Source organism: Schistocerca serialis, chromosome 2 (assembly GCF_023864345.2).
Source record: "Schistocerca serialis cubense isolate TAMUIC-IGC-003099 chromosome 2, iqSchSeri2.2, whole genome shotgun sequence".
In the NCBI taxonomy this organism is placed as follows: domain Eukaryota; kingdom Metazoa; phylum Arthropoda; class Insecta; order Orthoptera; family Acrididae; genus Schistocerca; species Schistocerca serialis.
In genome coordinates, this window is record NC_064639.1 from 1,128,248,423 (window position 1) to 1,128,272,939 (window position 24,517).

Sequence of the window (24,517 nt, forward strand, 5' to 3'; positions counted from 1 at the left end):
ATCTCCGTCTCTCTTGGCCACAAAAGTACTGTTGCCATAAGATTTTCTGGAAAAAACTTTCAGAATGAGAAGGTTGAACAACAGTGGCAGAATGATATCTTGCGACTTACAAACTGGCCACTTAAGGAACATCTTGAACATATAAGCTGATGGCGAAATATTGCGCATTGTTTGGACCGTGTTAGCAGCAGATTCGCCCAGTATTGTTAATTTGTGAAGAAATCACTATGCATTATATTGCTAAACACACCAATAGTTTTTATGAAGGTCCGGGGATTCAGTATCGAGTAAAAGTTCGTAAGCGATATTTAGCCTTTTTTTTTTCACAAATTAAGTTTTCTATTTTTGATAAGTGCGATTACTAGTTGACCTCTGCACTTCAAATTACTTCTATATGCAAACTTATCTGACCTCAAAGAGAGAGAGAGAGAGAGAGAGAGAGAGATGAAAATGAGCACTAAAATCGATGTGTAATAATACAGTTATGTTAGCGATGTAATTTTGAGGCGAGTGTCTAAACAAAACGAAGCAAATTGCAAATATTGTATTTCTTAGGCCCACAGCAGTTAAATTATTACAAATGTAATATTGTACTTTACAGAAATAAAAATTTGACCCACAGAAGATGACACACAGGTGTTGAAACGTGTAATATTGTACTTTACAGAAATAAAAATTTGACCCACAGAAGATGACACACAGGTGTTGAAACGTGTAATATTGTACTTTACAGAAATAAAAATTTGACCCGCAGAAGATGACAAACAGGTGTTGAAACGTATGTGGGTAAATATGAAAATAAACTAATTGTGTTTGCATAAAGCTGATTTCCAAACAACCCAATTTTTAATCAAACAGAGCAAGCAGGTGTTGTGGAATGCTTTGTCTCCTCACTAGGTTCTTCTGTCCCTTCATCACGGGTGTGCGCTCAATTCCCCATCCTCCAAGGATGCCAATGGCGGTCTTCCATGCCAGGCCTTGTCCTTCCAGGTGGCCTTTGCACAGATTCACCAGTTCTTGCAGAATACCTTGTACCCCATTTTGCAGTGGCACTGGTGTTTGCATCCTATCCAACTGCCTTCCTCCACTGGAAATAGTGGGGTAAAGCTTCTCACTTATGTTTTACCCCTTGCCAGGTGGAATCCTACATTGAACAGTTTAGTGGATGGGAATTCCCTCTGGCCCTCTCCTGTTTCCGTGATTCAGTCCCTGATCCCAATTTCAACCATAAACAATTGCTTCAAAACCTCATCCTCCACAACGAAAATATCTCCTCTGGGTGTTTTACTGTGTTTGACTCCAAGGCATTTTCCCCCCATCAGTTGAGGCACAGTATGTCCTTAAGCCCGGTAAGGATCTATTATCCCTCGATAGTTAATGGCTGTTTAGTCTGACCAGTGTCTCCCGCAAGTAAGTTGGATAGATGGTGGCTCGTCGGCTCTGTTGGGTTCACAAATCTTGGGATGTTTTGTCTCCTTATCAGTGCGGCATCCAGGATGGACAGTCTCCGATAGATCTGCTCCAGCTGGGTTTTCCTCAGTGCCGTCATCTTGTCGCAGTTTTCTTCAGTCTGTGTAAGATCTACAACACAGCTCGGCACCATCGTGCTTTACTTATACTCCATGACAGGGGACTTTGGGACCCCACTGGTTGCTCTGAATTTGACTTGATACTATTCTCAGCACTCTGTGGACCCATGAGAATCGCTTTCCACGGGGTTCTGTATTAAGTGTCCTTCTTTTCCTCACCAGTATTAATGGACTCGTGGCGTGCTCCTTTGCAGCTAGTTCTTGGTAGTGGTGGAAAGGCCGTGTTGCGATATGGTGTAGGAAATCTGTTTATGGAGCAGGTTTGGGGGATAGTGCCTGTCTGTGAGTCCTGCCTACTGAATGTGGGAATTCTCGTCAGCTGCAGGTAGGCTGTCCACAGGTGGCCTGGTTAAATGGGAGCGTGTGTTGCAGTCCCATCCCACGCACCCGCTGCTTCTACCTCTCACACATCTATTTTCTCTGTCCAAGCATAACAGTTAACCCTTCCGCAACCTCCTCCCTCCCTCCCTCCCTGTGTGTGTGTGTGTGTGTGTGTGTGTGTGTGTGTGTGTGTGTGTGTGTGTGGGCGCGTGCACTTTAGCTTATTAAAAAATTTGTCTGAAAGCTAGCCGCATTCATTTTCAAATTAACAATGAAAAATAAGGCAAAAAAGACAGTTCAGTACTTGTAAAATTAGTTGTCTAACACCAAAATGGGTGAACAAACACAGAAATTAGGCATAAAATAAAAAATCCTATCCCTAACAAATAATGTACTTCTGGTATCAGTAACTTAGGAATGTTTTTGTTTTATTATTATTATTATTATTGTTGTTATTATTATTATTATTATTATTATTATTATTATTATTATTATTATTGTGTACTGTTTCTCTGCAGAGTATGATGAGCCTGAGACACTAATAGTCCTCCTGGAAGAAGAATTAGTTGCAATTGATTTGCTCTCGGAAGACTGGCGAATGCTGCAATTGCCATATCTTGTTTCACTTCATGCAAGTGCTGTTACTTGTGCTCAGCATATTTCAAATGTACCAGAAGATCTTTGGGAAGCCATTGTGGCTGCAGGAAAACAGCAGACACTGGAACATTATTCTGAAAGAGTTAGTAGTTATATATTTTAAAAATTATTTTTTTTTTAGATGCTCATTAGAGCTTAGTTTTGTGGCAAAATTAAGGTCTGACAAATGGAAATGTTGCTTCTTTCATCACTACGCAACTATTAACTATGATTTATTAGTGCATAATTATTTTTTGACACTGAGCCGTGTTATATAATTCAACTGAGTGACAGCCAACAAGTGCATTTTAGAGATGTGTCCTCCAGAAGAATCTTTTGAAAGGTCTAACAGAAGAGTATCTGACAGATGTAGTTAATTTGTGTTTCTAGACAATGTCATTAAAACAGGGGTCAAGTCAGCAAGTACTTGTGATCTAATGTTTAGTCTGAAAGTTCAGAATTAAATGATGCTATTCACAGTTGTAGAGGAGGAGAAGAATAATTAAAGATAAATACACACTTTGAACCAGAGACTTGATTGTGCTTCTTGCCGTTTGTGGTAATCTAGTGTAGTTTCTTAGATATACTTACTTTATTTATTATGGAGTGTCCAGGATACAGGTTGAAATACTGACAATATTGTGCAAAGGATAGATTGCTACTCTCTGTGAAGATGACATTTTGATTTGCAGACAGGCATGAAGAAAAGACTGTTACACATTGAGCTTTTGGCCTAAGTTTCCTTCAGGAACGAAATGCACACAGGCGCATGCCTGAGCGCATTTTATGCACCCTTGACCACTATCTCTGGCCACTCCGGTCAGAAAGCAGCTGTGCCATGTCGAATGGAAGCAACAACACAGAGTGGGATGGGGAAGCGGGAGAGGGAGTCAGAGCGTGGCTGTCGGAAGGTTAAGTCAGCACTGCCTGGTGGAGCATGCAGGATCTAGAGGACAAAGCTGCCATGTGAAGAATCAGGAGGCTAGGGAGAATCAGGGAAAGGGAAAAGACCAGTGGGTGCATTGGCAGAGAGCAGCACACAATGAAAGTGAGGGGATGTGAATTGGGAGGAGGTGATAAGACAGAGGGGTTGGCAACTGTTGGATGGAGGGGACAGTAGGTTACTGTAAGTTTAGGCCAGTATGATTTTGGGAGCAGAGACTATGTTGTATTGTAAGGATAACTTCCATCTGCACAGTTGAGAAAAGTAGTGCTGGTGGAAACGATCTAGATGGCCCAGGTTGTGAAGCAGCCACTGAAATCAAGCTTGTTTTGTTCAGCTCCATGTTATGCCACATGGTGATCAACTTTGCTCTTGGTCAAAGTTGGTGGCTGCCATCGATTTTGGTGGACAGTGGGTTGGTAGACATACTGTAAAAAATGCTGTGCAGCGATTGCAGCAGAGTTGGTTTACAGTGGGACATGGCTGCTTTCACAAGTGGCCCAGTCTCTGATGGGGTAGGATAAGCCTATGACAGGACTGGAATAGGGAGCTTAGCAGTTAGATTGGACAGATGCTGTCTCTGTCTCTTTCACAGCGTTTTGGTATTGGGAGTGGATTAGGGATGGACTAGAATATTGTGGAGGTTGGGTGGGTGACAGAACACCACTTTGGGAGGGGTGGGAAGGATTTTGGGTAAGATCTCCCTCATTTCAGGGCCGTGTAATAGATAATCAAAGCCCTACTGAAAGATGTGGCTCAGTTGTTCCAGTCCAGGGTGGTACTGTGTGATGAAATGGGGCACTTCTTTGTACCTGGTTCATGGGAGTTGGTGGGAGGATAAGGGGTGTGCGTGTGTGTGCGTACTGGCAAGTGAGTTCGTGTTGCTGCAGATATGCCACCCATGGGTGGGCAGGCTGTATGGGAGGGATTTTTTTGGTGTGCAACAGATGACAGCTGACTAAATGTAGTTACTGTTGGTGTTTGGTGGGTTTGATGTGTATGTATGAGAGGTGGAGGAGGGGGAGGGGTGCATGCGTGTGCTTGTATTTTTCTTTTTTCATGAAGAAGGCTTTGGCCGAAAGCTCAGTCTGTATCAGTCTTTTCGTGTGCCTGTCTGAAACTTGGCTTGTCATCTTTATGGTGAGTAGCAATCTACCCTTTTCATAATATTGTTGTTACTTTATTTATGTAATTTTTATGTACATTTGAAATACAATTATTCTGCACTTTTGGAGATTTCTGCTGTTTGGCACTATAATGTTTTTATTGTGTAATATACAATATTTAGAATGAATTTAGGGGAATCATTGAGCTGTTTGAATGGTACTGCAAAATTATCATTGATACTAGCAACTAATACATGTTGCATTAAAGTTTGCAGTTCTTTGTTGGAACTGTTATGTGAAGGTCAATCTCGGGCTGCCGTGATTTCTGGCTTTCTTCCTCCACAGCTTTTCTTTGCTGTTTTCATTGTGTCATAAGTGTTTCTGTCCTCTTCCTAAAATAATTTGGAGAGGAATTTCTGTGTCAAAGTGGTCATACTAATGTGAACATTAATTTCATATGTTTGGGGTTGTGATTTGAAACAGGTCTTTGTTTAAAACCTTTTACTTCTATGCAAATAGTGTATTTAGAGAAGGAAATGGGACCAGTATATATGCATTTGGAGAGATGTATAAAAATAATTTAATACCACACGAAAACTGGGTGGTGGTGGTGGTGGGGGGGGGGGGGGAGGGGATGAATTTGAGAGCGTTGTCATTTAAACATGTTCACTCAGTACTTCTCATTTCTCAAAATCCAGATGTAGATGACCCAACTGCTGTGTATTTTCTATCAGAGCAAGCATAACACAACTGCATGGGTACTATAGTGTTATTAAAGCCTTCACAGATAGTTTCAGGGCTGTACCCACAGTTAAAAGTCGAACATTCTTTGTGCCAGTCATATGTGCCTCAAGTATTTATCTGTTGATAAAGTGAATGCTTTCACGACTGGATGACATCTGCTGGTAAAACTTTTGGAGTAAAATGTTGTCCATGAAACTCTTCTGTTTCTAATGTTTCAGCCAGAGCTGCACTGGATCTCTTCCGTTGATTCTTGCTGACTGACGGGTCAGACCTCGGAGAGCGACATACATACTGCAGGAAAATAGGGGTGGCCAGAGTTACAAGTGATAAGGAGAGATGATCTTTGTCAAAGCTAAGACTTTAATCACCATCTGCAACAAAAGAGAGATGTCATCAAGTCTTGCCAGTAGAGCCAAAAGGATTTGTGCCCCAGAGTACCCTGATGCAGAATGAAAACATTTAATGCAGGCTTTCAAGAAAAATGGCTCCTCAGGGAAGAAAGTAAACAGAATTCTACGAGCAAATGACAGAAGACCAAAAGGACAAGAATGAAAAGTAACAATGGAAGAATACAGATTCTTTACCTTTTGTTAAAAAAGTAAGAGATCAGGTTGATAAGATATTACAGAAAAGCGACGTTAGACTGGTTTTTGACCAACAAGGAAAATAGGTCAGGCACTCTGATCTATAAAGGATAAACGCCCTCCTCTGTCAGCATGTAGCCTTCGTAAAATTCTGTGTATGTGTGCAAAATTTTATATTGGAACAGCCAAGAGAAGCAACAATGCACTGCTAAAGAAGCACAAAAGTCTTTGCTGACTAGGGAAATAGACAAATTGGCTGTAGCAGAGTATACTCTTCAACCAGGAAGTCACAAAGTGAAGTCTTCTGAAACAAAAATTATATCTGCAACAACAAACTCTTATTCACGGCTTTGTAAAGAAGCCATTGAAATGTATAAACATAGGAATAATTTTAGCAGAAAAGAAGAGACCATGAAACTTAGTGACATACGTACAGTAGCTCTGTACAACCACTAAACAGTTTTTCATCTTTGACAATACAACAATCGGTAATTAAATTTTATCTTTGACAAGGATCATCACTGCTTATCACATGTAACTCCAGCCACGCTCATTTTTCTACAGCATATATGTCGCTCTGATGCCCAACCCATCGGTCGGCAAGACTCAGTGGAGGACCAACACCTCTGAAGATATCCAGTGCAGTTCTGGATGAAACGTTAGGAACAGAACAGTTTCATCGACCACAATCCTACACCCCAGAAGCTTTACCAACATCAGTATTTATCCATTGCTTTGCCTCCCAATACTTTTCGCTTTTTGATGAACAGTGTAAAAATGGTATCTGGAGTACAAGTCACGTGTACAGTTCTGTTTGCTTCTACCTGTTTTTAACGTCTGCTGCCATTGAGTTTTCTCCCTGTTTATTTCATGGTAGTTCCTAAGTTTCACTAGGTTACTGTCACTGGCCTCAAAACCACCAAAATTGGGGTTATTAGTTACTAATTTCAGAAGATATGCATTTTATCTCCCAGCTTAATAAGAGAGCAAAATTTTGTCATACACACTCTGCAATCAGTGCTTCAAAAGACATTCTTTGCTTAGCAGCTTAGTTAAAGTGCAAACTAACAATAAGTTTCAGAAACGTTGGTCAGAAATTTGTGTCTCTTAAATATAAAATTATTGTTATGCAGGAGTGGCCAGTTGATGGTGGTCGTGTTCTCCAAAGTCAGGGATCTGAGGAGACCTCATCAACAGAATTTAACAAAGAGCTGCTGTTAACAGGCCATGAAGATGGCACAGTGAGATTTTGGAATGCTGGTCATGTTGCCCTCCAACCGCTTTACAAGTTTGCCTCGGCTCAGCTTTTCAGTAGTGAAGAAATAGGTAGTGAAGCAAATAATGGGACAGTAGATGAAGAAGAGGAGGAGGAGTGGCCACCGTTTCGGAAGGTAAAACTTTTCTTACTAACACTTGTATACTCTATTAATAATACTCTATTAATACTCTATTATTAATAATAATAATAAAAAATCCCGTGGAGGCCCGGGAAAGGAATAGGCCTCTGGTATGTTCTGCCAGTCGTAAAAGGCGACGAAAAGAACAAACCACTAATAGGGCTAACCCCCCTCTTAGTGTGATTAGTTGGTTCAGGACAGAACTAATGAAGCCTCGGAACAAGAGCTGTCATGGTCGGGGACGACACTTGAACCCTATGCCCGTCCACAATGGTAACGACACTGCTAGCCACACGGAAAATGAATAGAGGTGTTTTGCAGGATATGCTTCCTGCAACCACTCTAGAAGGAAAACAAAGACAGAGGATGAGATGGTCAGATGAAGTTAACCGACACCTCATGTTCTGTTATTACCAAGCAACATGCTTAGGAACCAACACAACTGGATACAGATCACAAGTATACACAACATTTATTACCAGATACCCAGAATTAAAATTTTTAACAGGACAACGACTAGCTGATCAGATCCGTGTTATAATCAAAAATAACAGGCTACCCCAGTCAGAATTAGAAACCATCAAACAACAAGTACAACAAGTACTGGAACAAAATAATGTGCAACCAGAAGAAGAAGAAGAAAATACAGTAATGGACTCAAACTTCCCAGAGCAAACAAACAAAGAACAAAACGCGTCAATTACACAATCAGAGGAAAACAAAATCTTAAGACAGCCACCAGAACAAGCACAAATAGAACGTGAAGTGACACACATGTTAGATATAGAAGAAAAATTTCAGCTGACATATATAGAATACAAAGACACAAATACAGACATTAGACCATTCTTGCAAAGACCACCAAATAACCCACAAGTCGAAACAACAATAACAACTAGCAACACAATCATACACAACAAAATAAATGCAAATACAACTATGGAAGAGTTACAACTACTGGTTTATATAGGGGCACTCACTACACTAAATATACACACTAGGCAGAGATCAGAAGCGACCAACACACAGAAGAAACCCACAAAACCAGCATGGCAACACAGGCTACAGATCAGAATAGAAAAACTGAGAAAAGACATCAGACAGCTAACACAATTTATAAGAAATGAAATAGCAGACAAAAACGACAAAGGTTAGGTAAAATCTCACAAGAAGCGATAGAGCGATTAGATGAAAAGAAGCAGAAATTACAAGCATTGGCCAAACAACTTAGAAGATACAAAAAAAGTGAAAATAGAAGGAAACAAAACCAAACATTCAACACAAACCAAAAGAAATTTTACCAAACAATAGATAACACACACATTAAAATAGACAATCCACCAAACATAACAGACGTGGAACTCTTCTGGAGCAACATATGGTCAAACCCGGTACAACATAACAGGCATGCACGGTGGATACAAGCAAAACAGACACATACAAGATGATACCACAAATGCCTGAAGTGATGATTTTGCAACATGAAGTCACCCGAGCAATTAATTCTACGCACAATTGGAAAGCCCTTGGAAAAGATAAAATAGCAAATTTCTGGCTAAAGAAGTTCACCTCAACACATTCACATTTAACTAAATTATTTAACAATATGAATATAATAGAGGGAAACATTCCACGCGGGAAAAATATATCTAAAAACAAAGATGATGTGACTTACCAAACGAAAGCGCTGGCATGTTGATAGACACACAAACAAACACAAACATACACACAAAATTCAACCTTTCGCAACCAACGGTTGCTTCATCAGGAAAGAGGGAAAGACGAAAGGATGTGGGTTTTAAGGGAGAGGGTAAGGAGTCATTCCAATCCTGGGAGCGGAAAGACTTACCTTAGGGGGAAAAACAGGACAGGTCTACACGCGCGTGCACACACACGCATATCCATCCACACATACACAGACACAAGCAGACATTTGTAAAGGCAAAGAGTTTGGCCAAACTCTTTGCCTTTACAAATGTGTGTGTGTGTGTGTGTGTGTGTGTGTGTGTGTGCGTGTGCGTGCGCGCATATGTATACCTGTCCTTTTCTCCCCTAAGGTAAGTCTTTCCGCTCCCGGGATTGGAATGGCTCCTTACCCTCTCTCTTAAAACCCACATCCTTTCGTCTTTCCCTCTCCTTCCCTCTTTCCTGATGAAGCAACTGTTGGTTGCGAAAGCTTGAATTTTGTGTATATGTTTGTGTTTGTTTGTGTGTCTATCAACATGCCAGCACTTTCGTTTGGTAAGTCACATTATCTTTGTTTTTAGATAAATTATTTAACAGTTACATTGCAGACCCATACTCATCAGGGAGATACACTTACACAAGGAATAACTTATCTGAAACCTAAAGATCAAGCAGACACAGCAAACCCAGCAAAATATCGCCCCATAACATGCCTACCAACAATATACAAAATATTAACTTCAGTCATTACACAGAAATTAATGACACATACAACACAGAACAAAATTATATATGAAGAACAAAAAGGCTGCTGCAAAGGAGCATGAGGATGTAAAGAGCAACTGATAATAGATGCAGAGGTGACATATCAAGCTGAAACTAAACAAAGGTCGCTACACTACGCGTACATTGATTACCAAAAAGTTTTTGATAGTGAACCCCACTCATGGTTACTACAAATATTGGAAATGTACAAGGTAGATTCTAAATTGATACAGTTCCTTAACATAGTAATGAAAAATTGGAAAACCACACTTAATATCCTAACAAATTCAGATAATATCACATCACAGCCAATACAGATTAAGCGTGGAATATAGCATGGAGACTCATTAAGTCCGTTCTGGTTCTGCCTTGCTCTGAACCCACTATCCAACACGCTAAATAATACAAATTATGGATACAATATTACTGGAACATACCCACACAAAATCACACATTTGCTATACATGGATGATCTAAAACTACTGGCAGCAACAAATCAGCAACTCAACCAATTACTAAAGATAACAGAAGTATTCAGCAACTAAATATCTAGGATACAGACAAAAAATGGGAATAGATAATACAAATATTAAAGAAGAACTGAAAGAAAAATATAGACAAAGACTAACAAAAATACTGAAAACAGAATTGACAGCAAGAAAAAAGACAAAAGCTATAAATACTTATGCTATACCAATATTGACCTACTCATTTGGAGTAGTGAAATGTAGTAACACAACCTAGAAGCACTCAATACACTTACACGATCACAATGCCACAAATATAGAATACATCACATACATTCAGCAACAGAAAGATTCACATTAAGCAGAAAGGAAGGAGGAAGTGGATTTATCGACATAAAAAACCTACATTATGGACACGTAGACAATTTAAGAAAATTCTTTATAGAACAAGCAGAAACTAGCAAAATACACAAAGCAATCACTCATATAAATAAACTGGCTACACCATTGCAATTTCATAACCACTTCTACAACCCTTTAGATCACATAACATCAACAGATACGAAGAAAGTGAATTGGAAAAAGAAAACACTACATCGCAAGCATCCGTATCATCTAACAGCCATACATCGATCAACATGCATCCAACACATGGCTAAGAAAAGGCAATATATACAGTGAGATGGAAGGATTCATGATTGCAATACAGGATCAAACAATAAACACCAGATATTACAGCAAGCATATTATTAGAGATCCCAATACCACAATAGATAAATGCAGACTTTGCAACAACAAATAGAAACAGTAGATCACATCACAAGCAGATGTACAGTACTAGCAAATACAGAATATCCCAGAAGACATGACAATGTAGCAAAAATAATACATCAACAACTTGCGATACAACATAAACTAATAAAACAACACGCTCCCACATACAAGTATGCACCACAAAATGTACTGGAGAATGATGAATACAAATTATACTGGAACAGAACCATTATAACAGATAAAACACTACCACATAACAAACCTGACATCATACTCACCAATAAAAAGAAGAAATTAACACAAATAATCGAAATATCCATACCCAATACAACAAATGTACAGAAGGAAACAGGAGAAAAAATTGAAAAATACATCCAACTGGCTGAGGAAGTCAAGGACATGTAGCATCAGGATGAAGTTGACATCATACCAATTATACTGTCAACTACAGGAGTCATACCACACAATATCCACCAGTACATCAAAGCAATACAGCTACATCGAAATGTATATATACAACTACAGAAATCTGTAATTATTGATACATGTTCAATTATCCGAAAGTTCCTAAATGCAATGTAACATATACCGTACAGTTAAGAGGAAGTCACGCTTGATCAAGGTCCGCATCACTTTCCATTTTTAACCAGACATAACGTCTCAGAAAGGAAAGAAATAATAATAATAATTTTTCTCCAATATGAACATTTAATGGGATGGTTTTTCCCAGTAATTAATGATTATGTGTGTTTTTGGAAAATGTTGGCAAAGGGAATTGGTCACTTAAGCAATGTGCCAAAGCCCACTTTATTGTGCAAGTCACACAAGCTTTGAGGGGGCAAATACAGTTACACAATTTAGGAATACAATCTTTGTTGAAAATAAAGCAATCTATTTACACACAAAGTCCATAAGAACTGATCATGTGCAAAATAAATTAATGTGATGGTAATCGTAATAGACACCATGGTTATACCCTGCAGTCTCCTTTATTCTGACATGTAACCAGGAGAGTTGCCCACTGGCACCATCCCTGGCTGTGTCAGGGCAGAGGCTAGAACGTCACTGGTGATCTCAATGTGGAGCTCGTCATGCATAATCAATCTGTGCTGTCTCCACAATGCTGTCCCTTGAAGCTATAAAATACCCAATGATGCCCCCAACTGTCTCCTGTTATCATCTGCAGAAGTTAAATATTTATGATGTAATTAGATAGATAAAAAAAATCTACTTACCAAGCGGCAGCAGGAGAACACGTACATAAAGGTATTTAAATATGCAAGTTCTTAGAACCAGTGGCACCTTCTTCTTGCAGAAGGTTGGAAGGGGAAGGAAGAGCGTATCAGGTGGTGTGAGAAGGAAAGACAGACTGTTGGGGACTGTGCCAAATGAGATTTGAAAACCTGAGAGCTTAAAGGGATATGACAGGGTAATATGCAAGTCGGAGACTTTTGACAGGTCAGGAAATGAAACATAGAAAACTAAGGTACCAAATACCGTTTCTTGAAACTGCTTGTCCCTGAGGGTTACTCCCAAAGGCATAACATTGAAAGTCCCTGTTTCTGGCTGTAGTCCTACTCTACATCAGCACCTTTTATAGTTTCAAATACAGCAATCTCTTACACTTACCTGGCTAATCTCTGACTTGTATGCCTCAAATGCTTATTTACACTCCACCAGACTTCTCTCCTCCTATAAAATCCTGCAATTATCTGACCATCAAGTCTGCTCCTAGACTACCTCAACAGTAGTATTTCCCTTCCTGTCCCTCTGCATCTCCCTAAACAGTCACCATCAACCACCACTACTCTCCTACAGACAAAACTTGGTCAGCTTTCTTACCACCTCCCAGCCTTCGACACTGCCTCTCCAACCCATAATTCATGATCACAAGAAACATTCGCAACAGTACAGTGTTCTCAACTGCTCATCTAAGACACTCTCCCTTCCTGAATTATCTGAGGGCCTCACTTTCAGCCCTAAACCTGCATTTAATCATGCTGATTTGGTGAAGAATCTACTCTCATTCACACTTTGTCAGCTGGAAATATCACGTTGCAACCCTGACATTGAAACTTTCCCTAACAGTTCTGACCATGATCAAAACTTGGTCTGTCACCACTGCCTCAAACGCAGCCCATACAAGCCTTCCAAGAAATCCTCATATCCAGTATTGCTTCACAGCCCTTCCTTAGGTCTCTACAATGTGACTCTAACATGTCCTCTGTTGAACTCCAGGCTCCTCATTCCCTAAAAACTGATGACGCCGTGATTGTTCTCCCAGCAGACAAGGTATCATCCGCTGTGGTGCTTCATCAACAGGAGTTTGTAAGTGAAATTCTACACCAACTGTCTGACACCGCTACATACAGCATCTGCCTTAAAGATCCCATGTCTCTGACTCAACCTGACCTACAGTCCGTCCTTAAAAGCTCAGGCCTCTCGAAAGGACTAACACATCAGTCCATAGAGCTTCTTACCTCAACCAAACCATGCACCACCACCTTTTACCTTCTTCCTAAGATTTGCAAAGCCCCCTGTGGGTCTGGGGGTTAGAATAGGCCCGAGGTATTACTGCCTGTTGTACGAGGTGACTAAAAGGAGTTTCACATGTTTTGGCCTTTATGTGACGGTCCCCTGTAGGGATTGACCTCCATTCTTCAAAATTTTCCCGAAGAGTGAGCCAACTTTGGAAAGGCGCCATACAAGCTGCATCGTGTCCATCATGCATTGAGATCTTTAGCCCACTTCCTCATTGTCACATTGCAGTCCTGCCCATTCTACATCTCTTGGGCGAAGACACCTTCCTGGGTGCATTTTCCACCATGCACTATGCAGTGTCGATTCCTGTGTCGACGATGACCATGGACTTCTTTGCACCTGATATCCAACATGGTAGCCAGTCCATTGTGGTGGGGCCGCCATGTACCCTGTTGGTTGTAGCCCCTGACCGCACAGGGATCGCTGTGCTGATGACTGTGCCATTAACTCCCCACGTATGCCAAAGGATAGATGCCCATCCCCCTGGGGCATCGGGACTCCCGGCAATGGCCATTCTGCCAGGAGGCCTTTGCTGCGGATGGGTGGCGCCCGTGGGGAGGTCCCCTGATCGGAGTGGGTGGCATCAGGGTGGATAACACGCGATGAAGTGTGGTACGTCATCTCTTGCTGATGGTGAAACACCAGGAGTCTGTAAGTGATCATGAGCTCAATTCAGCGCACAGAAGTACGACCCCAAATCGTTCTCCTCCCTGGCCACACCATGGGAGGAACGTCAGGCTAAGGATGGCAGCAGACCTTATTTGCCCCTGTACCTTGTATGTTCGAGAGCTGATGTGGAATCTTTCATGACAATGAAACCTCAGTTTTTTGTTGAGCATTTAGAGGACAAGTTAGGGGAGGTGGAGGGCTTGTCCAAAATTAGATCTGGGTCAGTCTTAATCAAAACAGTATCCTCTGCCCAGTCACGGGTGTTACTCGCTTGTGACAAGCTGGGGGATGTTTCTGGAACCATCACGCCCCATAAGAACTTAAATATGGTCCAGGGTATCATAATTCACAGAGACCTTCTTTTGCAGTTCGACGATGAGCTGCACGCCAATTTAGAGCGGCGAGATGTACATTTCATGCGGCATGTCCACCGGGGTCTGAAGGATAATCAGGTTGCTACCAGTGCCTTCATCTTGGCGTTTGAGGGTGATACATTGCCCGAGAAGGTCAAAGTGATGGTCTACCGGTGTAATGTCAAGCCCTATATCCCTCCGCCAATGCGGTGCTTTAAGTGCTGGAAGTTCGGCCATATGTCTTCCCGCTGTACTTCCAGCATCGCATGCCGAGATTGCAGGTGCCCATCACATCCCAATACTCCATGTGCCCCGCCTCCCAACTGTGAAGAGCACCATTCGCCTTGCTCACCTGACTGCAAGATTCTCCAGAAAGAAAGGAAAAATCATGGAGTACAGGACTCTGGACAGACTGACCTATACTGAGGGTAAGAGAAAATTTGAACGCCTGCATCCTGTGCGTATCACATCGTCTTAAAACGCCGCTACAACAGTTCGGGCACCACCACCACCACCGTCAACCCAGGTCACCTCTCACAGCCGGAAGACTACACCTGCCCCCTTGATGGTGGGGGGAACTTCCCTCCCTGTTGCTCCTGCACCACTTACTTTGGGAGCAACACCCCCCCAACCATCGGGTGCATCCACCCCCACTTCTAAGCCAGAGAACTGTAAGTCTTCTTTGGCTTCTCTCGCTAGGAAGGGGTCCCTTGGGTCACTCCCTTCCCAGGTTTCTTCCAGTGGGAAAGACTACACCTGCCAGTGGCTGAAGAGTCCAAAAGCAGGAGGTCATATGGCTTCACGCTCATCCTCAGTCCCAGAGACTGAGCCAGTGAAGTCCTTCCAGCCAGGGAAACCCAACGAGCAGTGAGAGAAATCCAAAAAGAAAACCCCTCAGACCAAGGAAATTGCAGTGGCATCCACACCATCACTACCTACAAGCTCTGCGACTGAGGATGGGGTGGAGATTTTGGCGTCTGCTGAGGACCTAGATCTCGCCAGGCCCTCAGAAACAATGGATATAGACTGCTCAGGCAATAAATTGATGGCAGCAGGCGACTCTGAGGCATAAACTGCCTCATTGAATGTTCCATGCCTTCCCAGTCTCACGATGTCATCCTCCAGTGGAATTTTCCACTGCCTGGCTGAGCTACGGCAACTGTTAAACTTTACACCTGCTATCTGCATTGTCCTCCAGGAAACATGGTTTCCAGCAATGCAGACCCCTGCCCTCCACAGCTATAAGGGATATTACAGGAACCGTAGCGACGATAATCTAGTGTCGGGTGGAGTTTGCGTTAACGTCCTAAACTCGGTCTGTAGTGAACCTGTACCGCTTCAAATCCCTCTTGAAGCTGTGGCTGTAAGAATGAGGAGGACACAGGAAATAAGTGTCTGCAATGTATATCTTCCAGCAGATGGTGCAGTACCCCTGAATGCATTAGCTGCACTGAGTGATCAAATCTCTAAACCCTTCCTATTTTTGGGATATTTCAATGCCCATAACCCCTTGTGGGGTGGTACCATGCTTACTGGCCAAGGCAAAGATGTCGAAACTTCACTGTCGCAATTCGACCTCTGCCTCTTAAATACTCTGGCCGCCGAACATTTCAGTGTGGTTCATGGTAGTTACTGACCCATTGATTTATCAATTTGCAGCCCAGGACTTCTCACATCTATCCACTGGAGAGCACATGACGACCTGTGTGGTAGTGACCACTTCCCCATCTTCCTGTCACTGCCCCAGTGTCAGGCACATGGACGCCTGCCCAGATGGGCTTTGAACAAGATGGAATGGGGAACTTTCACCTCTGCTGTCACCGCTGAAGCTCCCCCACACAGTAACATCGATGTGATGGTTGAGCAGGTGACTAGCACAATTGTTTCTGTGGCAGAAAACGTGATCCCTCACTCTTTAGGGTTCCCGAGGCGTAATGCAGTCCCTTTGTGGTCGTCGGAAGTCGCTGAAGCAATTAAGGAGCTTCGGCAAGCTCTACAGCAGCATAAGCGGCACCCTTCCCTGGAGCACCTCATAGCCTTTAAATGGCTCCGTGTCTGTGTTCGCTACCTTATCAAACAACGGAAGGAGTGTTGGGAGAGATGCGTCTCCTCCATTGGGTACCACATGTCACCTTCCCAAGTCTGGGCAAATATCAAATGTCTTTTCGGGTACCTGGCGCCAGCAGCTGTCCGTGGTGTTAACATAAGTGGCGAGTTATGTACCAACGCAAACGCAATTGCCGAGCACTTTGCTTGAACCTCTGCGTCGGAGAATTACCCCCCAGGCTTTCGCACACCCAAACGGTGGCTCGAAGGGACGTCCTCATTCACTTCATGCTGCAGCGATTCCTATAACGCCCCGTTTACAGAGTGGGAGCTCCTCAGTGCCCTTGCACATTGCCCCGACACAGCTCCTTAGCCTGATCGCATCTACAGCCAGGTGGTTAAACATCTCTCATCTGACGACAAGCTACATCTTCTCGTCATCTTCAACCGGATCTTGTGCGATGGCGTCTTTCCATCACAGTGGTGGGAGAGCACCATCATTCCAGTGCTGAAACCCGGTAAAAACCCGCTTGATGTGGATAGCTATCGGCCCATCAGACTCACCAACATACTTTGTATGCTGCTGGAATGTATGGTATGTCGTCGGTTGGGTTGGGTCCTGGAGTCACGTGGCTTGCTGGCTCCATGTGAGGACGGCTTCCACCAGGATCGCTCTACCACTGATAATCTTGTGTCCATCGAGTCTGCCATCCGAACAGCCTTTTCCAGATGGCAACACCCGATTTCTGTCTTTTTTTACTTACGTAAAGCATACGACACGACTTGGTGACGTCATATCCTTGCCACATTGCATGAGTGGGGTCTCCGGGTACCACTCCCAGTTTTTATCCAAAACTTCCTGTCGCTCCGTACTTTCAGTGTCCAAGTTGGTGCCGCCCATAGTTCCATGCATATGCAGGAGAATGGAGTCCCGCAGGTCTCTGTATTGAGTGTCTCTCTGTTTTTTGTGGCCATTAACGGTCTAGCAACAGCTGACGGGCCCCCCGTCTCACTTTCTCTGTATGCAGACGACTTCTGCATTTCGTACTCCAGTACTGTTGTTGCTGAGCGGTGCCTCCAGGGAGCCATTCACAAGGCGCAGTCATGGGCTCTAGCCCACGGCTTCCAGTTTTCAGCCGCAGTCATGTGTCGTGCACTTCCGTCGGCGTCGTACTGTTCATCCGGAACCCACACTTTACCTTAATGATGATCCACTCACTGTAGTGGAGACGTATCAATTCCTAGGACTGGTTTTAGATGCTCGATTGACTTGGCTCCCTCATCTTCGTCAGCTTAACAGCACCTCAATGCCCTCCGCAGCCTGAGCAACACCAATTGGGGTGCAGATCGCTGTACGCTACTGCAGCTCTACAGAGCCCTTGTCAAATCCCGAGTTGACTATGAGAGTGTGGTTTATGGTTCGGCAGTGCCATCAGCATTGCATTTACTCGACCCTGTGCACAACTGTGGGGTTCGCTTAGCAATAGGAGCTTTTAGGACGAGTCCAGTGACCAGCGTACTGGTGGAGGTTGGTGTCCCTCCACTGCAGATCAGAAGTGCACAGCCGCTCACCAGTTACTCATCAGACATTTGTAGTTCCCCTGAGTTCCTGAATTACCATCTCGTTTTCCCACCTGCGGCAGTCCCTCCCCCGCATTGGTGGCCCAGATCGGGGCTAACGATTGCGGTTCACGTATGGTCCCTTCTCTCCGAACTGGAGTTCTTCCCTTTACCACCTCTACTTGCGGTCCATTCATGTACGCCTCCATGGTGTACGCCTCAGCCGCAGCTTCGTCTGGACCTTTTGCATGGCCCTAAGGAATCCGTTAACCCCGCCACTCTCCGCTGTCACTTCCTCTCAATTCATGACATGTTCCGGGGCTCTGAAGTGGTTTACACCGACGGCTCAATGGCTGATGGTCACGTGGGCTTCACATATGTTCGTGGAGAACATATTGAGCAGCACTCCTTGCCAGTTGGCTGCAGTGTTTTCACTGCAGAGCTGGCGGCCATATCTCGTGCACTTGATTACATCTGCTCATGCCCTGGTGAGTTATTTGTCCTGTATACTGACTCATTGAGCAGCCTACAAGCTATCGACCAGTGCTACCCTCGCCACCCTATGGTAGTGTCCATTCAGGAGTCCATCTATGCCCTGGAACAGTCCCGCCATTCTCTGGTGTTTGTGTGGACTCCAGGACTCGTCGGAATCCCCGGCAACGAACTTGCTGGTAAGCTGGCCAAACAGGCGATGTGGAAACCGTTTCTGGAGATAGGCATCTCTGAAGCTGACATGCGTTCTGCCTTACACCGCAGGGTTTTCTGGCCTTGGGAGACGGAATAGCATAACAGCACGCACAACAAACTGCTTGTCATTAAGGAGACTATGAATGTGTGGAAGTCTTCCACGCAGGCCTCTTGCAGGGAATCAGTTGTCCTCTGTCAGCTCTGAATTGGCCGTACGTGGCTAACGCATGGTTACCTACTCCATCGCGAGCACCCACCTCAGTGTTGCTGTGGCTCGCAAATGACAGTCGTCCACCTCTTTCTGGATTGCCCACTTGTAGCCATTCTGCAGCAGACTTTTAACTTTTCTAGCACCCTGTCTTCGGTGTTGGGCGACAATGCCTCCACAGCAACTTTAGTTTTACATTTTATCCATGAGAGTGGGTTTTATATTTCTATGTGGCTTTTAGCGCATGTCCTTTGTCCCTCTGTGTCTTCCACCCTAGTGCTTTTAGGGTGGAGGTTTTAATGTATTGCAGAGTGGCTGGCTTTCCCTTTTTATTCTCGTGGTTGGCCAGCCACTGTAATCTGCTTTCATGTTTTACTCTTTTCTGTTTCTAGCTTCTCTCTATTGTTTTCTTGCCCTCTTTTGTTCCTTTTAGTGTTGGGTGCCTTCCCTTTGTTCTTGTGGCTTTCCCTTTCTTTCTGTTTTGTGTTAAATGTTTCTACCGTTTTATTCTCACCCTTGTGGCATTGTTTTGTTAGGAACAAGGGACCGATGACCTCATAGTTTGGTCCCTTCTCCCACCTTTAACCCAACCAGCCAACCTAAGATCTTCAAACCCAATCACTCTGGCCATCCCATAGTTCCTGGCTCCAAAGCATCTAACCGAACATATATCCACCTTAATTGATAAACATCTGGGATCTAAAGTACAGAGACTTCTCTCCTATATTAAAGACAGCGACCATTTCGTAGATCTGAGATCTGTGCCTGTCCCACTCCCATCGTACATCCTGCTGTCACCATTGATGCCACCTCCCTCTATACCTACATTCCCCATGCACATGGTCTGTCTGCTGCTGAACATTTCCTCAGTCAGCACCCACCTGATTCCAATCCTGTGACGTTGTTCCTGCTCACCTTAATGAACTTTACATACCAACTACTACTTTATCTTTGAGGGTCAGACATACAAACAGATCAGGGGCATGGCCATTGGAACCAGGATGGCTCCTTTTTACACCACCGTTCTTATGGGTTGCTTGGAGGGGGCTTTCCTGGGATCCATAAGCCTTCCGCCCCTGGTTTGGTTTAGATACATTGATGACAACTTTGCCATAAGGTCTCATGGTAAGGTTGACTTGTTAAAATTCCTGGAATCTCTAAGTAATTCTCTGTTATATTTCACATTGTCCTATTCCAAATCTCATGCCACTTTCCTTGACGTTGATGTCATTCTCACCAGAGGTCAGCTACACACTTCCATTCCCATTAAACCTACTTACAAACAACAGTTCTTAGATTTTGACGGTTGCTGCCCTTTCCATGTCAAATGTTTTAACCCATACAGCCTTGGAATTCGAGGCAAACATATTTGTCCAGATGCAGACGCTTTACAGCAATACACCACCATTCTCACCTCAGCCCTCACTCGATGTAAATAGTACAAAAACAGATTTCCCATGCCATCACATCCATCCTGGTACTACTGATCCATCCAAAAAATGACTTAGGAGTACACCTCTTGTCACTCACTATCAACCTCGTCTTGAATATGTTGATCAACTACTTCAACAAGGCTATGACTTGCTAAAATCATGCCTTTAAATGTGGTCCATTCTTCAGACATGTTGCATACCAAACCTAGAATAGCTTTTCATCGCCCTCCCAGTCTCGGCAGTATCATTATCATACCTTATGCTTATTCTACACCCATTTCCCAATCCTGCGGCTTCTATCCCTGTGACTGTCCCTGTTGTAAGACTTGACCTATGCACCCTTCTCTCATCACCTGTACCAGCCCTGTAACTGCCAAAACAATAATATCAAAATAAGAGCCAGCTGTGAAATGACTCGTGTTGTATACCAGTTGTTATGTGAACGCTGTTCTGCCTTTTAAGTTGGCATGACTACCACCAAGTTATCAGTTAGGATGAATGGGCATTGACAGAGGGTGTACAATAGCAACACACAATATTCTGTTGGAGCATTCTCTATAACATGACAGTTGTGATGTCTGTTTCTGTTTCACCACATGTGCCATCTGGATTCTTTCCCCGACACAAGTGTCTCAGAACTCTGCAGGTAGGAATTGGGTGTTACAACATGTCCTTGGTTCTTACCACCCACCTACCCATAATTTCCATTAATTTCTTCAGTCTCACAATGTCTTCACAGTAACTATTCCTTTCTTCACTCCCTTTAGTTATCTAGATCTTTCTTTTTCTGATCTGTCTTCCCCCCCCCCCCCCCCCCCCCACACACACACACACACACACACACACACACACACACACACACACACACCTATCACATACAGTGCACTTAGTTTTCCACTCTTATTAGCCCCTGCACGAGGTTTTGGCAGTAATTTCTGTCTTGAATATTACTCTGTCTTCCACCTATGAACTCTCAGGTTTTCAAATCTCATCTGATACAATCCCCAAGTCTGTCTTTCCTTCTCATACTGTCTGAATGACCTTGCCAAACTCTCCCCATTTCCTAAACCTCAGCAGTCCTTTCCCTTCATCACAGTTCTTTCCCCTTCAACCCTTCTGCCAAGAGGAGGAGCCAATGGCTCCAAAAGCTTACAAATTTAAGTACCTTGACATGTGTATTCTCCTGCCACCACTTGGCGAGCAGATTTTTAACTATACGATTGTGTTACATGGTCCAAAATTGATTATTTTAGTTACATATTTAACTTTTTCTGTGTTTTCTTGGTAGTATATGTCTTAAATTCTGTGCATGTTTTTCTGTTTAAGACATTTAATTTCGCGTTTTGTAACTGAGTGTAAAGTCAGGCAATCTGTTGTGCTGTGGTTATTCATTTGTTTGTTTTCAGAGAGCCAGGGATCATTCATTTTAGCCTGGTAAGCCACTTAATCAGGCTCCAACTGTCACTTATTATATCGCTCCTGAGCAGCAAGTAGAATGTCTTTAGCTTTGTCTGTGTTTTATTAGTATAGTATTTTGTCCATCTTCAGCAAATGTAGTCATGTATAAGGAAATTATAAGTAACCAGTTGCATGAAAGGAATTTAATTTATTCACTGGTTTCGGGCCCTTAGTTCCCTTCTTCAGAAAGTTACGTCTAATGCATTATTTGTGAGTGTCAATAATAAAGTGCATACAGCACAGTGCCATGGTCCTACAAAATATAGACATAGTATTGTATTACTTATTGCTCCTGCATATATATTTTTAGGACCATGGCATTGTGCTGTATGCACTTAATTATTGATACTTGCAAATAATGCGATAGGAGTAACTTTCTGAAGAAAGGCACTAAGTGCTCGAAACCAGTCAAGAAATTAAATAACTTGTATGCAAGTGGTTACTTATTATTTCTTTGTATGTTTTCTTAGTAGTATATTTCTTTAATTTAGTATATGTTTTTCTATTTAAAAGGTTTAATCTTGCAGTTTTGTAACTATAAGGCATAGTCAGGCCGTCTGCAACACAGTTGTCATTTTTTCTGAACAACTGGCTACACATCTCATTAAGGCATCAGCCTCCATTGGGTTGCAGGTTTCATATCAAGGATTCTGCCTCTGCTTTTATAGTTCCCTACTTCAGTTAGCCATGTTAGTATGAGTGGGATGTGTACATGCTGTGTGCAGATGCAGGAGAAGCTGGCCACAGTTCACAAACAGCTGAAAGCACTTTTGGCTATGGTCAGCTGTCTTTAGGTTGCTGCTGTGGGGTGTAGAGGTGGTGAAGAATCTTGTGTCGCAAGGAACACTTTAGGTGTCACTTGTTTCATCCACGGTCTCTGCTTCCGAGGCACCTTTTTGCATACTGAATGTGGTGGATCTGGATCTGCCCTCACACCAGGATGAGTGGTAGGTGGTATTGCACTTGCGTCGCTCGAGGTGGAGGGCTAGTGTGGAGACTGGATGTCTGGCCTCACCTGATTGCCCTGTGAATGGACAGGAGGCCATTCCTTCAGCAGGGTCCTACCAGGCACATGTGGGCAGAGGTTCACTATGTATCAAGGGCTTAAAAAGTTAGGCACATTATGGAGCCCCTTACGGAAATAGCATTCAGGACTAGAAGGCAAGCTAATGTGCACTTGATATGTCTGCCAGGGAGCCTCATCTGAGATATGGAGGAGGCCATCCCTGGAGCTAGTGAGCTTGCAGGGTGCAGTTACCTGCAAGTTGTCACTCGCATCAGCATCAAAGACGCTTGGGTTTTGAGGCCATCCTCAGTTCATGCAGACGGCTGGCGGAAGTGGTTATGGCTGCTTCCCTGTGCGTGGTGTGCTAGCAGATGTCACAGTATGCATCATTGTTTCCAGATTTGATCACGGTCTTTTGGTTTGGAGCCAAGTTGAGGGTCTCAGCCATAGGCTTTGTCAACTCTGTGACAGTCTTGGCTGCAGATTTCTGGGTCTGTGTTACCAGGTGAGGAATTGTAGGTCTCCTCTTGATATGTCCTATGTGCACTACACAAAGGAAGTAGCTGATCAGAGTGCACATGGTTCTTTTTTTTTAAAAAAAAAGGCTAGGCAGTAGTTTGAGGTTCTCTGATGGGCACTACCAGTAATGACACTTTACCAAAATTTTTGAAATTATTCTAGGGACCGAGGCACCTTGGATCAGCTAGTTATACAGCCCACATGTAATGCAACAGGCGTGGCCTTATCAACAGTGTCAGTATAGAGAGGGGCATTAATGGCCATGATTCCATCATAGTGACTGGTTACTGAAGTTAATCAAACCATTGCAAAGGCTAAAAGAGTTTCTTCTAGAAAGAGCAGATAAGAAGTTCTTAGCATTCAAATCAGACAATGAATTGACATCATTTAATTGTAGTTATGATGTAAAGAGAGGAACTATGGGTAAAGTTCAAATGGATTGTAAACTGTACTCTGGAGAAGTAAAAATGGATTAAGGACGGAAAGCCCCACTGTGAATTAACTTCAAAACCTACATCTGCACTCTGCAAACCACCATGAAGTACATGGCAGAGGGTACATTCTATTATACCAGTTACTAGGTTTTCTTCCTGTTCCATTCACGTATGGAGTGTGCGTGCAATTATTCTAATCTTATATGCATGATTCCTACATGAATGATATATAGGGGGTTGTAGTATATTCCTAGAGTAATCATTTAAAGCCGATTCTTGAAGCTTTCTTAGCAGCGTTTTTGGGATAGTTTGTCTATCTTCAAGAGTCTTCCAGTTCAGTTCCTTCAATATCTCTGTGACACTCCCCCACTTATTAAACAAACCTGTGACCATTCATGCTGCCCTTCTCTGTATATGTTCAGTGACCCCTGGTAGTACTATCTGGTACAGGTCCCTCTCACTTGAGCAATATTCCAGAACTGGTCACACGAGTGATTTGTCATCAATCTCCTTTGTAGATTAATTGCACTTCCCCAGTATTCTACCAATAAACCAAAGGCTGCCACCTGCTTTTCCCATGACTGAACCCAT

The 24,517-nt window shown here is 43.2% G+C and overlaps 1 protein-coding gene across 5 annotated transcripts in view; it reads left to right on the plus strand.

Annotated features, from left to right (window-relative positions):
• The window catches only part of LOC126458580 (lethal(2) giant larvae protein homolog 1), a 354,490-nt gene that overhangs the window by 155,054 nt on the left and 174,919 nt on the right, over positions 1-24,517 (plus strand). For all 5 annotated transcript variants that reach the window (XR_007585663.1, XM_050095715.1, XM_050095712.1 and 2 more), the window contains exons 9-10: positions 2,429-2,649; positions 7,057-7,314. Coding sequence is in view for 4 of the 5 variants with exons in the window: in XM_050095715.1 (XP_049951672.1) it covers positions 2,429-2,649; positions 7,057-7,314 (479 nt within the window). In the remaining variant the exon portion in view is untranslated. The remainder of the gene's footprint in view (positions 1-2,428; positions 2,650-7,056; positions 7,315-24,517) is intronic.